At 32.6% G+C, this 19363-nt stretch overlaps 2 protein-coding genes across 54 annotated transcripts in view; one reads left to right on the forward strand and one right to left on the reverse strand.

Annotated features, from left to right (window-relative positions):
- LOC134283515 (collagen alpha-2(IV) chain-like) overlaps positions 1–4680 on the forward strand; it is a 39585-nt gene extending 34905 nt beyond the window's left edge. For 48 of the 50 annotated variants that reach the window (XM_062765996.1, XM_062766019.1, XM_062765982.1 and 45 more), the window contains one exon: positions 507–955. In XM_062765996.1, the coding sequence (XP_062621980.1) occupies positions 507–739 (233 nt within the window). In that variant the 3' untranslated portion in view covers positions 740–955. Of the gene's footprint in view, positions 1–506; positions 956–1692; positions 1753–2151; positions 2260–2922; positions 2968–3552; positions 3577–4254; positions 4298–4575 lie in introns of those variants that run through there. The other 2 variants (XM_062765993.1, XM_062765992.1) reach the window with 2 other exon arrangements.
- Positions 4681–4969: 289 nt separating this feature from the next.
- On the reverse strand, positions 4970–18420 carry LOC134283521 (nuclear pore complex protein DDB_G0274915-like). 4 transcript variants are annotated; one of them, XM_062766032.1, is made up of 12 exons: positions 18340–18420; positions 16706–16896; positions 14929–15008; positions 14058–14822; positions 13876–13956; positions 13658–13753; positions 13167–13361; positions 9793–9846; positions 9457–9474; positions 5971–6699; positions 5807–5871; positions 4970–5600 (listed from the first exon to the last, which is right to left on the reverse strand). In XM_062766032.1, exons 3-12 carry the CDS (start codon positions 14984–14986, stop codon positions 5052–5054), a joined length of 2610 nt encoding a protein of 869 aa, XP_062622016.1. In that variant the 5' UTR covers positions 14987–15008; positions 16706–16896; positions 18340–18420; the 3' UTR covers positions 4970–5051. The 4 variants fall into 4 exon arrangements, 1 of the variants encoding a protein (XP_062622016.1); XR_009995494.1 differs by lacking the exons at positions 4970–5600; positions 5807–5871; positions 5971–6699; positions 18340–18420 and adding exons at positions 10621–10796; positions 11074–11118; positions 11248–11724; positions 11866–12234 and having other exon boundaries at positions 9099–9474; positions 16706–16962; XR_009995495.1 differs by lacking the exons at positions 4970–5600; positions 5807–5871; positions 5971–6699; positions 18340–18420 and adding exons at positions 10621–10796; positions 11074–11118; positions 11248–11724; positions 11866–12234 and having other exon boundaries at positions 9099–9474; positions 13176–13361; positions 16706–16961.
- Between the last annotated feature and the right edge of the window lie 943 nt (positions 18421–19363).

A 19363-nucleotide genomic window follows, 5' to 3' on the forward strand; every position in this document is an offset into this window, starting at 1 on the left:
AAGAATTTTCTTTCAGATAATATTGTCCATAGGCATTGCCCACAAAGATTTTGAGATATGTGATTTTTCATTGACTTTTGCACAAAATATCCAAAAAATAAATTGGGCGACAGCTGTGGACACTATTTTCTGAAGGAAAATTATTCTTTAAATGGGTCATTTTCAGGCCTTTTCTGTTTAAAGTAAAGAAATGCATCAAATTAATGACGTCACATTTCAAGAATGTTACTCCCTTATGCCATATTCTTTTATGATCTATCACAGTCAAAAACTCGACTAATATTTAATCCAGTTTCAAAACTTTTTGAAAACATTAAGTTTTTAGGGCACGATAAAGTTAAAAACCATACCTTCGTCTTATGTTCATAAATTAAATTTGTCTAGTCCGGAATACTGTCTGATCCAGCTTTTTCTGGTACAAGTGGTATCTGGATTAGACATGTTATACTGCAAATACAAAATGGAGTGTGGTTATTATTACATCTCTTATATCTGAACATATTTAGGAGGTAGTGGAGCAACATCAGGAACAAGTCCCCTTTCTGGACTCACAAGTCAATCCAGTCCTTTCTCTGGACTCGGAAGTCAATCCAGTGGTTTGAGCCCCTTCTCCTCCAGCGCAGGCTCACCCTCATCAAATCCCGCCTCTGGGGGTGGTAATACCGATCCTTTCTCAACCTTCACTTCATTTCTTCAGAACAACCCCTCTAGTTCAGGGATCCCATCCTTTGGACAGTGATCACCTAACGTTTTGATCTCTCAAGCCTAACTTAAATGGGAATACAGTGTTTAAAACTAATTAAAAACTCTTTCTTTCGTCTGTTATTGTGGTTATGGTCTGTGAAGAATTCAAATCAAACACTTCAACATCTTATTGATTTTTCTGATTTAACAACAATTGATGCATGTTATGATACTAATGTTTTAATTAAATAAAATTTGTTTTCTATTTTTATCTGTTTATCTCCTTAATGGTTTAAATTACGATCTCAATTGTTAAACAATACGTATTTATGTTGAAACTGCGACAATCGCTGTAAGCTAAGGTTTCACCGAATGAATCCAGACTTTAGAACATGGAAAGAATTTAGTCCCTTTAACCAGATTCATAAAAATGGCAACTCTACAAAAGGACGCGAGGAGAGGAAGAAGCCGTCAATGACTTTCAATTATCGTCTTCAGGTTTGAATTTGTTAACCAGGAGCAATATACACAAATCTTTTATCATTTTCCTTTGCTTTTGATCCACAGCATTGAATAAACTCCTTTATCTTGAAAAGTTAGATTCGACTGCTTTGGAATATTACCTTGATTCTGCTCCACTTTGTTTTTCCCTCCTATATATTTGCTTCTTATAATCCTATGTAATGCAGTCCTTAGAATGAAAACGTATTAGATATAGAACATAGAGTTGCTTTTGCCTCAACGCGGAATATCAAAACTTGCATGGGTTACACAAAACTTGTATTTTGCTTGACGATTGGGATAAGGTTTGCATGTTCAGCACGAAACTACCTTTATGCATGTCGCTTGTCATATATCCCCCCCACCCAAATATTATTGTATTTTTCCAATCTTACTTTGAATATCGATCAAATCTAAATAGTTTGTAAGAATAATAAATTTCTTCTTTTTTTTTTCTTTTTTTTTTGTTTTGCAATGGCAGTAATGTAAATAATTTTGAATTTGTAGGCATGCGGATAACAACGGAGCGCCCACCGCCACCACCTAATCCTTTGAATTCAAATAACGGTATTTCACCACTTTTTTTACAATCTAAATATTCAATCAACTAAAACAATTTCAAAATCAAATTTGAAAAATAACACCATGGAATTCAAAGAAAGAAATGTCTTCTGAAACCTTTGAAAAAAATAAAATGAATAGTATCAATTTTAGTAGGATAAAAAGTATATATAATTTTATGAATGAAAATCTGAACACTTTTACATTTCTATCCATACCAATTCATTAAAAATGAAATTCTTAATAAATGAAAAAAACTTGGCGCATCTTAATTTTCATGTTTATGTTTTTTTTTTCTCTGAGTGCAGATTGACACGCATTATTATAGTATTTTTGGAATTGTTATGATAAAATTACTTGCAATGTAACAAGAATTATTACTAGAAACAAATGCCATATTTGTAGCCGGAAAGAAGTCCGGAAGAATCATGGCCGTCATAGATATGACAAACGCCACAGAAGAGAATCTGAGTACAATGATCAAAGTGTTAACAAACATGCTCGATGGCAAACGTGAGTTGCTGCTGCAACTGTGGGGAGGGCTATTGTGATATATTTTGTTTGCACAGCTTTCATTTTTCATGTATATGCACACTGACTAAGAGAACACAAGGCTTTCAATTTAAATTTTCTGTAGATTTGAATGGAATTTTTACTTCGGTTAGAATTCTCTTTATGTTTTATACTTTAATTTTTAAACATATGCATAGCTGTTGCTGTGCATCATCTAAAGTCAAGAGTTTCCCCTCTGCTTCAAATGAGCCGAGTTGACCAGATATCACTAGACTAGGAAGATGGTTTTTGTGCGTTATTTTCCGTTCTGATTGAAAAAAAGCTTAATTAATACAACTTTCTCAACGTACTGTACGTTCATAATCCGCATTAAAAATAGCTACATGTGATGTATATCGTTGCAAGAATTGCTATTTGCATATGTGAACACACACACCATGTTTCTACGAAGCATTGTCACATTCATTACTTTGTTAAAAGCATAAGTGTTTGGTTTTTTTTAATTCAACGTCTTATCTGAAATACATATTTTAATGTTATTAAAGTTAGAGAGTGGATTTATTTTTATTAGGCCCTCAGTGAGATAAATTTGAGAAATGAGACGATTGGTTTTGAATATGACTAATGCGTATACATTTCATACTAGTATTCTGGTCATTTCAGAAGGCGATACCCTCTCAGTGAAAACCGATTCAGGTGATCTACCAAGTAAGTAAATGTATATATACTAAACCTTATTAGCATTCAGTTTTGTTTAGAATGTATATGGACAGAAAAGCCCCATTAATCTTAAGCAAAACTTCCTATTGAAAATAAGACTTATGGTATTTCGTATAATTTTTCAAAGAAACTTTTGGATTAAAAAAAAATAAGTTAGTACCAAAACAATTGAATTTAAACTAGTTGTGTTTGTTTATGTATATATATTTAAATATAAATCAAGAAAGGAATTTATAGAAATTTATATTAGATATGAATTCCTTACACGTGCCTACAATTTTTACCTCCAGGGATATTCAAATACTGATAAGGTCATTCTGAAAAAAAAAAAATCATTGTGAGAATACCCAAAACTTGCATAAAATAACGAAACAGAGTACCTAAAAAATTGAAAGAAGCCAGAAAACAGTGATAAATGACAAAAAATGAATCTGTTTAGATAATTCTAGAAAATATAATTTTTATGTACATGCATTAGGGTGTGAAAACGTTTGGATTAAATTTGAACTTTCATTAACATTGATGGTGTATGATTTCTAAATGTTGACTTATGGCTGATATTTTTAATCGCAGGTTTATCCAACCTCACCATATAAGGTAAATCATTTATGTCCCTACTAACAATTGTGTATTAAACGTTATACTGTGCTGTCTTAATTATATGTTGCTTCAACGGAAATAGAGTAGAAGTTGCATTATATGATATATATGACACTTTGTAATCAGGTCACGGGATAAATAGTGTCTAAATAAGTGTGTAGTTCTACAGGTAGATTTGTTCAGAAGATACAGATTGAATAAACCTTATATAAATATAACGTTTTGCAAGAAAATAGTTACATAAACATGGAGATACTTTTTGAGTTGTCAAACAAGGTTTCCGACATTAAGAGAAAAAATATTTATTTACTTCATGTTTGCCCTCGTGAAGTAGTAAGTAAATGCAGATGAATATATGATGAGATTGACCAGGATACTATTTTGAGCCATATATGTACAATATACTAGTGAAGCCCAGAAATTGCTGCATATGATAGATTAAAAAAAAAAGTAATTAAATGTAAAAGTTTCAACGAAAATTATTTATTAAAATACGCCAATGTTAGATAGTTGTTGTTCGGATTTTTATTTTTCTATTTCTTATAGATTAATGGGGCATCAGTTTCTTTTTCCACGAAAAAATGATTGGCAAATAATATATAACAATAATTAAAATATTTCGAATTCTTTCCTTTTATGAAAAGAACTATGTAATTGTTTTTCTTTTTCCAATAGTTATACCTTGGATAGAAAATAAAGTATAAACGTCAACGTGTTGGTGAGTACATTTTGTTTCTTGTGAATTTTATACGTGATTTTTTTTCACGTCTTCATCATTTACTTTTAAGAAAGGCTGCACCTTCTTTTCTCAAAGAATTTTTTAAAAATATTCAAAATCTACTGAATAATTTTTGCTAGAAAACCTGCCATATACCATGATATAAAATCTAAATCTCATATAGTGATACTTATCAAGATTTACTTTTTCTCTTGATTAATGACTGTGTGTCTTTGATTGACTTCTATAAACTTGAAAGGTCTTATATTTTTTTCCAGGTGCAATATAAACCTTTGTCTGCAGTTATAATTGTGATGGTATATAGCTTTTGTATTTATATATTCTAAGATGCATATTTGCATATTAAATTAAAATAATAACAATCTGCCTTCCTTTTCTATATTCATATATGAAGGTTACGAGTGTTGTCATTGTAAGTAAATGTTGTTTGGAAGAAAAAGAGTCAAAATATAAAAATCGATGAAATTTATTGCTTCGAACACGTATACAAAGCATATATCGATGATAAATGAAAATGACGTATATACATGATATCTTAATTTATTCCATCATTTATAACTAAGTAAATGTTCCAAGAACGCACTTCTACAAAGTGAGAGGATAGCGAGAGTAGAAAGCCCGAAGTACTGTACATTAATCTACTTAGTGTGTTTGTTTCTGCAAAAACTAGGCTAATTGTTATGTACATCTGCTGCAATTATATTTGTTTCAAACCAAAAAGTCATAATTTTTTTTACAATGGCATCGGATCAGGCATGGCTGTGACGTCATTCATTGGCGGTAAATCAGTTGGGAAAGCACCGTTTGTGAAAGAACCAGAAACACCCATATCTACAGGACCCGGATCCACTAAACCAGTGTCAATTATTCCGGATCCGTCCGACATGGTTCCCGCGGAAGCCATTCCTCCTGTTGTAAATCCTCCTGTGACTCCGTCGTTGACGAAAGAGGTGCTCATACCTCCGTCGTTGACGAAAGAGGTGCTCATACTTCCGCCAACATCAGCTCCAAAACCGTCAAAACCGACATCTGCTGTGCCTACGTTTCCTGTCGGCGATGTTCTTCGAAATATAGTGGTTTTCTTAATTTTTGTTATTCCCCCGGTCCCTGCACCTGCGTTACCCGCCATTGATGTATCTCCAGAGGTTGTTGTACTCGACGTTCTGGTACTTGAACTAGAACTTTCGAATGAACTGCTAAAGCTACTTGATGAACCATCTACTGCACCTCCATTTCCCATATTGCCATCTACCGTCATCATTCCTCCCATGGAGTTGTCAACCTTTACATGTAATGAGAGTTATGCTTTTATTGTTCTGGCGTACATAAAACTTCAATAACTGTATGAAATTTTATTGATGAAAAAGAAGTTTGATTAGAAATATATGCATGTCTCACCCCAACTCCAGCGTCAATTGTATTAACTCCAGCCCCAATTGTATTAACTCCAGCGCCAATTGTATTAACTCCACCGCCCATTGTATTAACTCCACCGCCAATTGTGTTAACTGTATTTGTTGATGTTGTTGACTTTCTATTAATGATATTCACTTCTGAAAAAGAGTAAAATATTTATAATTACAATATTAAAATATATGTATATGAAAATTAAACTGATGAACTTTTTATACAAAAAGTATATAAAAACTTACGATTTGCATTTGTCATATTCCGAAGGAATTCATTGAAATCTGCCTGATTCGCCTTTTCATTCATTGGGATAACAGCAAAAACAGGTCTGTCTACACCAGCTGCAGCCACTAATTGTTGTTCGATTGCGTTCAGCTGTTTTTCAATGGAAAGTGCGGAGTCTCCAGTTATACCAGCTTCAGCCAGTCGTCTGGTTGTTGTGGTCGTGGTTGTACGAGTTACTGAACCTGAAGTACCAACATCAGTCACGCCATCTACTCCTATTTTCTTGATCGAAGTTGTCTTAACCGAAGCAGCAGATGCATCGAGTCCTACTCCACTTCTGTCTATTGTGTTATCTATTGTGTTATCTATCGGATCAATCCTACTGCCTGCTACTCCTGTCGAATCTCCTGTGAATCTTGTGGTTGTTCTTGTGGTTTCCATTCTGGAAGATGTAGCAGGAACGCGACTTGTCATGTCGATGGTTGCCCTGGTGTCTGGTATGTCGATTCCAATTCCTCCCTGGCCCCTATTAATTGAGGTAGGCACACCTATATCGATGTCCACGTTACCATCCACATTGAATCCTCTCGATCGTGACATGCTGCTAATAGCTCCTGCGGTTCCACCAGCTGGTCGTAGAGGTCGTAGGTTGATGTTGATTCTCGAGCCTCGTCTTACTGTTGGGGTTATTGGAATTCTGTCTATTGTGGCACGAGGAAGTGCAATAGATCTTATGTCAGAGTCAACTGAAAAAATATCATCGGATAATAAACAGTTTATAAGGTGTTTTAGAAAAATACTATTTGAATACATTTTTATAAATATATATATTATAAGTTTATTTTTACTTTAATATAAACATAAGTTTAAGTGATAATGAATTCTTTTACCTACTTTTATTGAGGGATAATTTTATTCTAGAATATCTAATAATATTCATTTGCCGTAAAATAATAGAACTTTTTTTTCCCCTTCACGACACGGAAAACGTATGTGTAAATGTATAATAGAAACTTGAAAATGTATAAGTATCTTTATTCAAATTCAACAGTTAACGATGTTTGCATATATTTTTTTTTCTGACTTATTTACAAATATTTCAACCTTATAGATTTTTGAAGACTAGTTAAAAGATCTTCTTGTGTTTTAGTCATATAACCAGAATTTAAATTAATTCCCGTAAGTCTTCCGTTGAATGATAATCCATGAAAAAAACAGTTATTAGATTATTCAGTGAGATATTTAAAGAATTATTCTTTGCTTTAAAATGCCATTTAAGTATAGTGTATACTTTAATAACATTGGAAAGATGTGCAATTGCTACGTTTATTTCATATTGTATCCAGTTCATAGATATTGTATCTAGTTCGTTGTAAATTGTTTTCTGTACACATCAAATCATATCTAGTACATGTTTTGTAGCATTACTGAATATATTTGTTCTGGTAAATGAGTACAAAGCAAAATCCCCTTCTCTCAACGGAGTTGAATGAAAATTAGATCTTACCAGTTTAGATTTTATATCAAAAGAAAGCTTGACAATGTCTAAAAAATCTTAATTTGACTTTTGATCTTGGTAACTCGATCTTCTCCAGTCCCTTCTCTTTCTCATATAAACAGCTCAAAACCCTTTGACATTATATGCTTTATGAACTACAATGTACATTACTGCTAAGCAAAGTTGAAAAGCAAATCTTTCGATGAACTTTTGCAGTTTCATTGAAGTTTTGATGTTCATAATTCATGACTGATAAATATTTGATATATGTACTACAATGCTCCCCTTTTTGCACGCAAAAGAGCCTAAATGTAATAACGTTTGTTGTGAAAGATAGTGATAACAAAATGTAATCAAGTTCAAATGTCCAATTAAACAATGCAAATCAGGAGCAAAGCAAACACGATACTTTAAGAACATCATAAGTAAATCAGGAGTCAAGCAAATATGATACTCTAAGAACACCAAAAGTGGGATCAGATGCCATAGAAGAGTAATCATACCCACTTTATGCTTTTTGTCGTGTTTGGGAATTAATCCGTAGACAATTTAGAGTGTAAATAAAGCCTTACAATATGTGTGAGAAAAAGCCAGTCAGTATTTGACACAATGGTAGATTTTATTTGCTGACAAGATCACTGTATTGATAAAACTTTACCAACTAAGTGTTCACAGAAAGTTTTGAAAATTAAATACATGGACCATGCCAATGATGTTTCTTTCATGTCTTTTTTAAAGCCATTTTCTTGTTTTTACTAAATTTCAAACACCGTAGAAGTAGTTTCTTTTTACGAGGAACTCATTCAAAACATGTTTTCAACTTATAAATTAAATGATAAAATTATGAGGAAGAAAGTCTGGCATAAATGGTGCTAAATTCAAGTTATGTGAAAATGTCATGGAATGCCTAATTGCTGTAAGATTGTTCTTTGTGCAAGAAGGAAAGGAGGAAAGGAACTGCTAAGTATTGATACCTTTGCCAAAATGTGGATTTAATAAGTTCTTAAAAAGACAAGTTGTTTTTTTTGGCTCTATATTACTTATATAAAAAAATGAAGGCTTAAGTACTAATTGTTCACACATTGACCTTTGTTGTCAGGACTTGAGCAAAATCAAATAAAATTAATTGAAGCTTATAAAATTGAAGTTCTAAATTTTTGACATATCTAAATTATTTTCTTCAAAGTAGGAAAGTTTACACTGGAATACCATTTTAAAGTGTAAATTTATAAACTCCTCTCTTTACTCTATGCAATATTTAAATCATAAACAAAATCCAAATAGTTTTTACTAAATGGATTTTTTTTACATTCTGATTTCAAGGTTTGTTATTAAACTCTCCATTAGAGAAATAATTATCTTGAAAAACAGCCCAAATACCCTAGTATTTCTCTGTGAGAAAAAAATGGTAATTTTCAAAAAATGAAAGTTATCCAAAATGTTAAAAAAGAAACAATATGACAGCAAGCAATACGAAAAGGGGTTAATAAATCAAAAGGGAATGTGTTTTCATTTCATGAAATTTGCAGCAGTTTATTTTCGAACACACTTCTTTAGACACCCTCACACCTAAAAAGTTTGGTTCGAACGCTCGGATGCTTGTTTGTATCATGCTGTTAGTAAAATTGAGCAAACTAATAATAAACAAATATTTATACTACTTTATTCACCAACAATTGATAAATCAAACAAAAAACAAAACATTCTATCACATCAGAATAAACATGTAAATCTTTTAAACGCAAACATCACTCAATTAATGCGCATTGAAACGTTGTCTTTGGTTTGTCAGCAACCTATCAGTAATCACTCGTATCCGTAGTTAGTTTTACAATAATCGCAGTCATAGCTGTTAGTATGTAGCTCCCACATACTTCCGTAACAGCACCATTAATGTATATTGCATGGATCTACTGATATATAGGTATATATACTGTATATATATAGAGATTATGAATACACAATCTATGTTAGTGCTAAATTGGCTCCATTCCAAGACGCTAACCTGTAGTGGTATCTGGGCCTGGAATACAAAAGAAAATGATCTTTAATGACTTAATTTTATAGTAGGGTATGAAAATACTTTGAAAAATGTCACTCATTTTAACTGGTATTTAACGAAAAATATCAAATTAAATGTCTCTGTTATATATACTTTTTTCTGTTTACTTGCAGAAAAACCATAAATCATATCTTTAAAGCTGGCATATCCGGAAAATGGTTTTGCATATCAAAAATCTGTATCTTTGAACATCCAGACAAAATAAAATTTGAATAATATTAAAAATTGTATTAAACTGAAAACAATATAAAGCTTGTCCATTTAAACCATTTTGCTTACCTGAGCTGAATAATGCTGGGTTAACGGAATCAAAGGTAAGTGAGTTACTAAAATCTGTGAAGACAAAGAATTACCAGGTTAAAAATAATAAGATGAATATATTTTTCAAAATTATTAAAATTAATATATTTGATTTTGTTTTTACTTTAGGAATATGCATTCATATAACTGAAAATTCACTACATAATGCGTATCGGAAACATATAATTTCTGTCTAAATATATATATTTACATGAGAATTAATAAGTGTTTCTAATTTTGAGGTGAGTATCTTGTAAATTACAAATACACATGTTCCGTAAACAAACGTTGACATCTTACAAGATTCATGAGTGATTTAAAAATACATGAAAACATGAACCGCTTACAACAAAGACTTGCAAAACAAGCAAAAAGACAAACAACAAATACATAATTGATGCACTTGACATACATTAAACAAGTAATGAATGTACAAATAGGAGAAAAATCACAATACCACAAAACATGCACGTTATGTTAATCATTCTGTTGCCCAAACTAATCAATTCCCTATTTGATACACATATAGTTAATTAGCCATCTTTTTAATGTGATAATGATGATATATATAGAAAAAATAATATAAAATTAGCTAATAATACGACTATATGGAAGTTCTGCTGTTCCCGAAAGCCTGAAAATCACGACAATCAAGAGAATAAATAACAAGTATAAAATAAAACGAAACAAAAAATATGCAGTGCAAGAAAAGCAAAGCAATGAACCTTAGCCACGCAGCGTAACTAAAAGTCAACGAAGAATTCAGCTCAAGCAGGGCATAGCGATACAATTTAAGTTTTCACTCGCCGTGGATGAGTCCTATCTTTACGCAGCCTGTGAAGACGCCGCTGATGATGCAGTGTTGATGACATTTCCGCTTAAGTCGGTTCTAACCGGTGAGATGTCCCCAAACCCATTGTCCTGTAGGGCTTTGCTAAAATGACTCCAGTCGATAAAAGAGTCTCCTTGTATAATTGTAGATCCTAGTAAGATTTACCATCGGGTTAAGTTTACTTCATATCAAGATTATTCGACCACAGACTACACAGGCAGAATAACTGAAGATTTTTAAAACATCTTAACTTTGAAATGTTAAGAATATGAATTTTAAAAGATTAAGTAAACAAAAATAAACCAAAAAAAGAAAATCATGATTGAAAATGGGGGAAAACATGTATCAAAAGTATAGAGTGCTGGAAAAAACAAACATATTTTGTGAAAAACATTTTCTCTCAGCAAAGAAATTAAGACGGTGTGTACCTTGCTGGGGCCCCTGTCCCTCCAAGAAGAAACCTGATGAGTCAGCTGTTTATACAAAAAGAACTTTAGAAATAGAAGACTTAAATATAGAACAAGAATGGATAAAATGTCTCAATAAGTACAAGGATTGAAGAAAGCTCAATTGTTTTTCGAGAAAAAGATAACTATGTTAACCTGCTCCACTGGTTATCAACGTTTGTATTGAATTCATGGCGCCACGTCGAAGGTCTTGTGGAGATTGGCTGGGAAAGGCTGTATTAGCAATTTGTTGTGCATTGGCTGCATTAAAGGTTTGGATGGCAGAATTCAAGTTTTGAGTAGCAGGTGAAATAGAGTTTAGTTGTTGATTATTAGCACTGAAAGCTGTATTGATAACATTGGTCCCAGTATTATCCTGTATAGTTCCTCTAGACAAAACCATTCTAGTATTAGTTCGTCCAGTCGAATCTATGGAGCTGATACCAGAAGTACTGATTCCACTGTTTCTGCCCGTGACTGAGGTTGAGTGTGATACACTTGAAGTTACACTGTTATTATTATTTCCTGACACCGTTGGTAAACTTTGTACAGTATTACCCGCCCATAGAAAGGAATTGGTTTGAGAATTCAATGGTCTAGAGGACCTTTGATTATTTCTTTGAAATGCTGGATCTGAAATTTCATAGTAATTTTTAAAAAAAATGAACGATTTTAAAGCTTTGGTAAAGTTAAACAAAATATTAATTTAAGTAAAATGGATGTGAACAACACTTTAATTTTCCATTGTTTTAGATCCTGTATGTAACTATGAACCTGGAAGAGATGTCGGTAGAGTAAAACCATTGCTGAAAATATTGGCTCCAGTGTTTGTGTTTGAGCTTCTGGAAGCTGCTTGAGAATTCTGAGTATTACTTAAGCCTTGGACAGATTCCTCAGCTGCTATCAATGCATCGAGAGAGCTCAGAAAGTCATCAACTTGTACATCAATGGAAGCATTTCCAGATCGAATAAGAGGTTCGGGATTTCTTTGAGTTGGAGGTTGTGGATTTCTTTGAAATGTCTGAGACATGGTACCTCTCACAGGTTGCAAATTTAGTGTTCTTAAATTTTGGGAACTTGTTTGTCCAAATGCTGTGGTTCCAGACGAACGAGACCTTGGAAACTGAGTGGATCTTGATCCAACTATTCAGAAACCGCAAACATTTATAATCTTTGGATGTACAATAAATTTGTATAAAAATATGTCAAACTAACGGAGAAAATTGTTTCATGCCCAATTCAAACAACAAGGAAAAGTATGCTGTTGAATTTAAATATAAGGGGTGTTAAGAAAGTTCGTTCCATGATGAAATATTTTACAAAAAATTTCAAAGTAGTGCTTAACAAATGAGATGAATTTTTAAGTCTGACAAAATTGCAAGAGTGTGCTTTAGATTTATAGCAATTCATTTCTAGCAGAAAGCTATAGGACTTTTCATCCATATGAAAATATATATGACATCTCTAATGCACCCGAAAGATAGAAATGCTGGTCATTTTGAGTGAAAATAAAGGACAATTTACTTCAGTTTTTTTCATAGCTTATCTTCTAGCAGACAAGCTGATGAGTGTAGGTAGAAGAACGATAGATCACTTTTAAAAAGAATAAGTTTGTCATTTTAAAATTTTTCACCGACTTGATAATTTTTGCATTGCATTTGAAAGGATGTTTTGACCTGTATGCTTAACATATGTCACAAATATGCGTCAATCCTAATTTCTCTGTACAGACATCATCTGTTTTAATACATGCTTTCCCCTTATTGATTCAACAAAAGTCAGTTTAAACCTTATTAGTAGCAAGAATGGACTCTGTAAACATAAAATAACACAAATTGTAAATAACTTCACATCGTATTTCTTTCTGAAAATAAAAAAAAATGTGGAATGAACTTTCTTAACACCCCTTATATGTCACATCATTTGTGAAAAATATAAACATAATTATTTGGCCCTTGCTCTTTTACCAGAATTGACAAAGATTCATGTCGGGATAGTTTTCAAGACTAGCCTATTAATTGAAAGGAAAATGAAAGTAGAAAAAAGATCTTGTTGGACAATAGCTAAGATTTAACCTGATGTACCAGAGGTCGTGCTTGGATTAACATCCACAGGGGGCTGACGAGGGAAGGTTATCCCGGGCACTGGTGGTGACTCTGGTCCCGGTAGTGACCCTAATCCTGGGGGTGGGCGTGCTGGTGGGACCCTAGGTCTTCCGGCATCAAAACCTGGAGGTGGGAAGTTGAATTGCTGCCTTGCCATGAAATTCTCTAGATTAGGGGTGCAAATAGGTTATGGTTAAGATAAATACGTTATGTTACACAGCCCATGTTTATGAAACAGATATTATTGCATTACAAAATTTCTACATGATGAATATTATAACATAGAAAACTACATATATAATGAGAATGGGTAATAAGTTCCTGATATATGTAACCTGAAATTAGGATTCTGATTAGTTTGATGAATATTACATGGATCAATTAGTTTTCTAAAATTATATTTGTCTATGCCACAAAGAAAATGATTAGTCACTACTATCCACTACATATAAGGGTGGTACCTGAAAAAGGTTCCAGAGAGCTTAGAGCAATAGGCTGTGGTGCCACATTGTTACTTATCATATCGGTTTGCATTCCACTGAATGGGAACGGTGAGACTGTAAATATATCCCGTTGATAAGATCAAAGATGTAAAGAGCAAAAAGAATAAAGTAATTTTTTCTATTATCTAGCTATTGTTATTCATTACGAAGGTCACTGAAAAGAAATGTTATTTTACCTCTATCGTTAGGGACTCCTCTGTTAAAGTTTGTATTTCGGATTGTTCCTGCCATTCCACCGGGTGGGAAGATTGGTAGCTCTGGAATAACAATTCATTGTAATATTGTTTCATAACTTCCAACCCATGGAAAGGCATGAAAGATAAATGTTAAGTAAATATGACAACGAATATTTACTTACGTGATCTTCTGAGGTTTGTTTGTGGTCCACCTGCGAAGGTAGATGTCGGTAGTCTTCGGAATCCGTTTCCACCTGCTGGGTCTGTAAATCCGCCTCCAATACCACCATCACCGTTGGTTCTCTGATTGACAAGGTTATTAGCAACACCAATAGGACGAACCAAAACTCTTCTCCCAGAAACAGGATCCAAGAACAAGTCATCCACATTACCACCTAAACCTCCCAAAATACCACTGCGAGGCATACCCCCAGTGATTCGTGTCGTTGTACGAACGGCTGGTCTACCTCCAATTCTTCCAGTTGCTCGTGTTGCTGCTAGGTCAATCGTTTGACCGCCATTTCCTGGTGGTGGAATTCTTCCGATTCTTGTTGTAGAAAGAGAATCGCCAAACCGGTTATTGACCGTAAACCGACGACCTGCTACTCCACCGCCGTTCATACCGGTAGCTGTTAGAGTGTCCACACCAAAGGTACGACCTTGAGCACCGTTTATGGTGAATCGTCTGGTATTGATAGCAGCATTATTAGCACCTCCAACACCAGCAGTGAATCCATTGTTAACACGACTTCCTCTAACTCCATTTGCAATCAGTGCATTTATAACCTCAATTTGTAATGGTCTTGGTAATTCGCCTAAACGACGGTTTTGAAATCGTGGAATTCTCATATTTGGATCAAATCCTCGCAACGTCGGCTCGTTGCCACCATTGTTAACATTCAAGAAATCAGCACCATCAAATCCACCAGCAAAGGCTCTCTGTGCATCTGTAAAATAGATCACACAAATATTTTCAAAGTACAACAGTTCAATAATCTTAAAGAAAATATGACCACATTAGATAATTCAAAAATGTTATAATTCATGGATTACCTGAAAACGACACTCCAGAAATTGCAAGAAATAGTATACAGCTGAACCGTATGATCATGTTGACTTGTTTTTTACTTCACCTAAAATAAAATACAGTGGTCCTTTTTATAACTAACGATAACTCTTCCTAAAAGAATTATTCGGTTATATCTTTGAGTCATGAAAATTATGATTAAAAAATTGGAACGCTTCCTTAATCCAGACGATTTGTTTGGAACACGTGTCTGGAGGATAGAGGATCGACTGATTTTATACAAATGTTATATGGGTTTTTTTTTTGGTTTTTTTTTTTTTTGTATTACAGGTTACATATTTTATTGATATCGATATCACAAGGACATCAACCTAGATTCTTGTTTAGAAATTAACAAAGGTATGTAACTTTCTTAGAATGAAAGACAAAGAAAAGCTTGAGAAACGACTAAATAAGAATGTAATTATTCTAATAATGATAAATCTCTCACCAAACACGAACAAGTTCAATATAGACAAATTTAGATAGATATGTGTACTTTTCTCACACTTTCACTTCAAGAATCGAAAAGGACGCCCACGAAACTAAAAGTATAAGCGAGAGCTCCTGTCTCCATTGGACGGGGATTTTCTTTTCTAGCGTGCAATAAATCGCATTGCATTGCTGGACAAGAGATACTCAGGTCATAAAACGTAAAGCCGTGTCATTCTTTGGCACTAGAAACAATCGTAAACATGCACAGTGATTTATCAACATCGCACGAATACGAGAAAAAAAAATACAGGTTTTACTGTCACTTAGTTTGTTACGAAACATTAACTTTATTAATTTACCTTATGAAATATGATATTTTATGTTGTTTTCTAGGAAAAGACACATTTTGTTTGAAAGGTTGTGTTGTTAATTTCAAATTTGTAAGTCGTTTCTCAATATGCAGAGTTTCATTAAAAACGAAGCAAGAACTTATCAGCTCACAAAAAATGTGATATTGTAGACAATAATAAAATCATTGTTTTACGGTTTGTAACAATCGCTAAAACATAAGAGATACATGGGTTGTTTCGCTTCAAGTCATATGTCACGGTGCAAATTCGGATTGTTACGTCAAAAACAGATACAATTAGCAGAAATAGCGCCCAAGGTTACACAACGATCTAATAAAATTTGTATTACAACTTATTCAACACGTTAAGGCATCCTGTAATTACAGAAACCGTATCTTTTTCACCGGAAAAAAGAAAAGAAAGCAATAAAATATTTTGTCTAAATTTTTATTGAGAAAAGCATTTCCTTAATTTTGAGATAAAAAGTCGTTAAACAATGAAGTATAGAATTTTTTTAAAATAATTGTCATTAAATTAATATTGTAATGATAAATATATCTAAAATATTTTATCTGTATTAATTTTTACTTAAAATTATTATTTTCAGTAACTATGACCAAATTCTACAAATGTTTCGATATTACCTTGCAATAGAAAAAGATGTAACGAAGGCATCATGCCTACTTTAAAACCATAGATTTGAGTTTAGTTTAAATGATGAAAATTCTTGCATTTGCTACGGAGTTCGAACTCCGTCATAACGCAAAGGAAAGGTCGAAGGATTCGAAGAAAAAGAATAAAGAATAGTGAAAATAATGTAAAAAAAAAAAAATAGAGTGAAAAATTGGAAATATTCAATTTCAAATTGATCGTTTCTTTTTTATTTTAGCTTTTGAAAAGCAATATCTTTATTTATGTAAATATTGAAGTTATCAAAAATATTGATTATAAGAAAAGAGCAAAAAAATACTTTACTTACAATTTTAAGAAAACCAATCCGTGTGAACGTGTATTTAACCCCTAGAGGTGGGGTTTGCAATGACCGTCTACTCGTGGACAAGGGCGCGATACAGCCACACTAGACCGCTGCTCGTCTTTGATGAGTATTTGACGGCGTAGATGACAGATCGTTACACTAAGCCAACACCGTCCAAGCCTTACTCCCTGTCCCTAACAAACAGAGGATACACACTTAATAGCACATCAATTGTTTCCAACATCTACAACTCACTCTAAAACAACTCAAATCAAAGAGCGTAATAAGTGATTGTTATTGGGATATCATTTCCTTTTACCAATCATCTAATTTACGATCACGATTACTGTTAATTAAACAAAGAAATACATTAATTTGTTTAGTAAAAAACAAAAGCTTACAAAACAAACAGTGTTATTTCCTGGAGGACTACAAGATTTTATTGATCCGGATGATCGTGTTTGTTAAATGATTACTTATTTGTCTAATCATGATTTATGCAGATGGCATTTTTGTGTGATATTTAATGTTTGATTATCGATCTAGTAAATGGCAACACCTTTACTAATTTAATTGATTACAACTTATATTATTAAATCAACACAATTATTTTTGCATAAATTAATTTAAATTAAAACTCATTCACTCTGAACGATTTTACTCATCAGTAAATTCATGCGAATACTAAAATATTTTGCACTGAGGACATTACAAATATAAATTTTGAAACAGCAGCTACAAAATTAATAGACTCCTTTCTCAATAAAGTTGATTCCAAATGCCACGGAATACATGCTACGTAAGCTGCATCAAAATTTTGAACATTAATTGAAATTTAGACAGGGATATCTAATTAATAAGATCAAGTTACGAAAGCAGACCTACCTGTTAATGATGTTTGGTTTACCTTTTACATTAACCCGGATTTTAAAGAAGAAAATTTATTGCCATTTCATTGCAGTGACGGACGATGATTAACATTAAACAAATGATAATTACATAACATTCACCTTAATTGCTTTTAAAATGATTAAGATCTAGTTGCATTTTGCTTTTATGATGCCAATTTCTGTATTAAAATGTCAAAATTGTTTAATATCTTTTTTTAGAAGTAGAAGTTTTTGCCTTTTTCGTTAGAAACTTGGCATAGTAGTAAAAATAAATTATAATTCTTTAGAGAATATAAAAAAAAAACAAAAAAAAAAACGATATCATTATGTATAGAAGGCATAAAACAGGAACCCTGGGAAACTCCAGAAGGAATCAATTGCTTTGGAGGAGTAAGCATCCGCTGTTGACCATCGTTAGGTCTTTGTATTCATCAGGTAGAAGAAACATTCTATAGTCAAATTTAATATACAAACAAATGCCTCACAATTGGTATTAAGCAAAATTCGACCCCAAAATAGGTTATTTTTGCCAGCAGGGTCATTATAACGGTCATAGAATTTTCGAAATGCTGACTTTGACATCCCTGTAACATCAACGTATTAGTGAGCAGCATAACTTGCTTTAAAAATTGATCGGAATCCGACCAAAGTATTGAGTAGGCAAATTGAAAAGATAATTTAAGTTTTATCAGAAAGATAATGAATTATAAACTTTTAGATTAAAAGTGTCCATTAAAGAAATATTACCTTCTTCTTTGAGGCTGTTAGAACACGAAGTAATGATTGAAAACACATAAAACTGAAGACATGCTGTTTGCCTAGTTTTTCTACTTAGGTACAGTATGACCCCCAATTGAAAACTTTTGTTTCTTAAAAACAAAGACACTAGAAAAGACAGATCTAATTTAATCGGTCAGACAGAATATGAAGATGTATTAGAATTGCACTGGGTGTTCTCCAGTGTAGAAAAGCATGTCCATAAACCATAAAGATTCCAATTTATTATCTTTGTCAAATACAATACATGCTCTTTGTTGAAAATTATTTTTGGAGCTTGGTACCAAATCATCAATGATGTTCACAATATATCGTCCTCTATCATTCTTATTATTTTCTCAACTCTACAAATCTAGAAGGCAATTGCCAAATTGTTGAAATTTGTTCTTTATACATGAAAGAACGTCCCCGACACTTTATTTGTTTATAATGAGAATTGACGATGCAGATGTCAAAAATTTAACATTGTGACAGATCTGTCATTGAAAAAAAAAACTGTCAGATAAGTCATACTGGAGATTACTTTTTAATTTTAAGATTTATTTATTTTATGAAATAAATATATTTAAAATTATATTTATATTTATCCTTTCTTTACATAAAAATTCACGATAAAGACGAGCAATGATGCTTGTACATAATAATAAAATTTACTTTTAATTAAAAACTCACAATCAAATATCATTAATCAGTATTTACATACAAATCAGAAGATGACCGCCTTATTTTATATAAATTATAATTTTTAATAAATGTGTTAGCTTTAACATGAATATTATCAAAATATTCTTAGTTTATCTCTCACTACATTTTGAAAAAAATTTTGATAAGAAGATTAACATTTTATACTGGATGTATATTTTGTAATTTAAAGATATGATCTGTGGGCTAAAGATCTAATCCTCAACTTCATTTTTGACTATAACAGACCAAAACTGCATTTAGCGTCATTGTTTCTCGGGTACAAAGATCAAACCCTAATATTCCAAAATTC

Source organism: Saccostrea cucullata, unplaced genomic scaffold (genome assembly GCF_032062105.1).
Source record: "Saccostrea cucullata isolate Sc308-1 unplaced genomic scaffold, CSIRO_AGI_Scuc_v1 ctg162, whole genome shotgun sequence".
NCBI classification, from domain to species: Eukaryota; Metazoa; Mollusca; class Bivalvia; order Ostreida; family Ostreidae; genus Saccostrea; species Saccostrea cuccullata.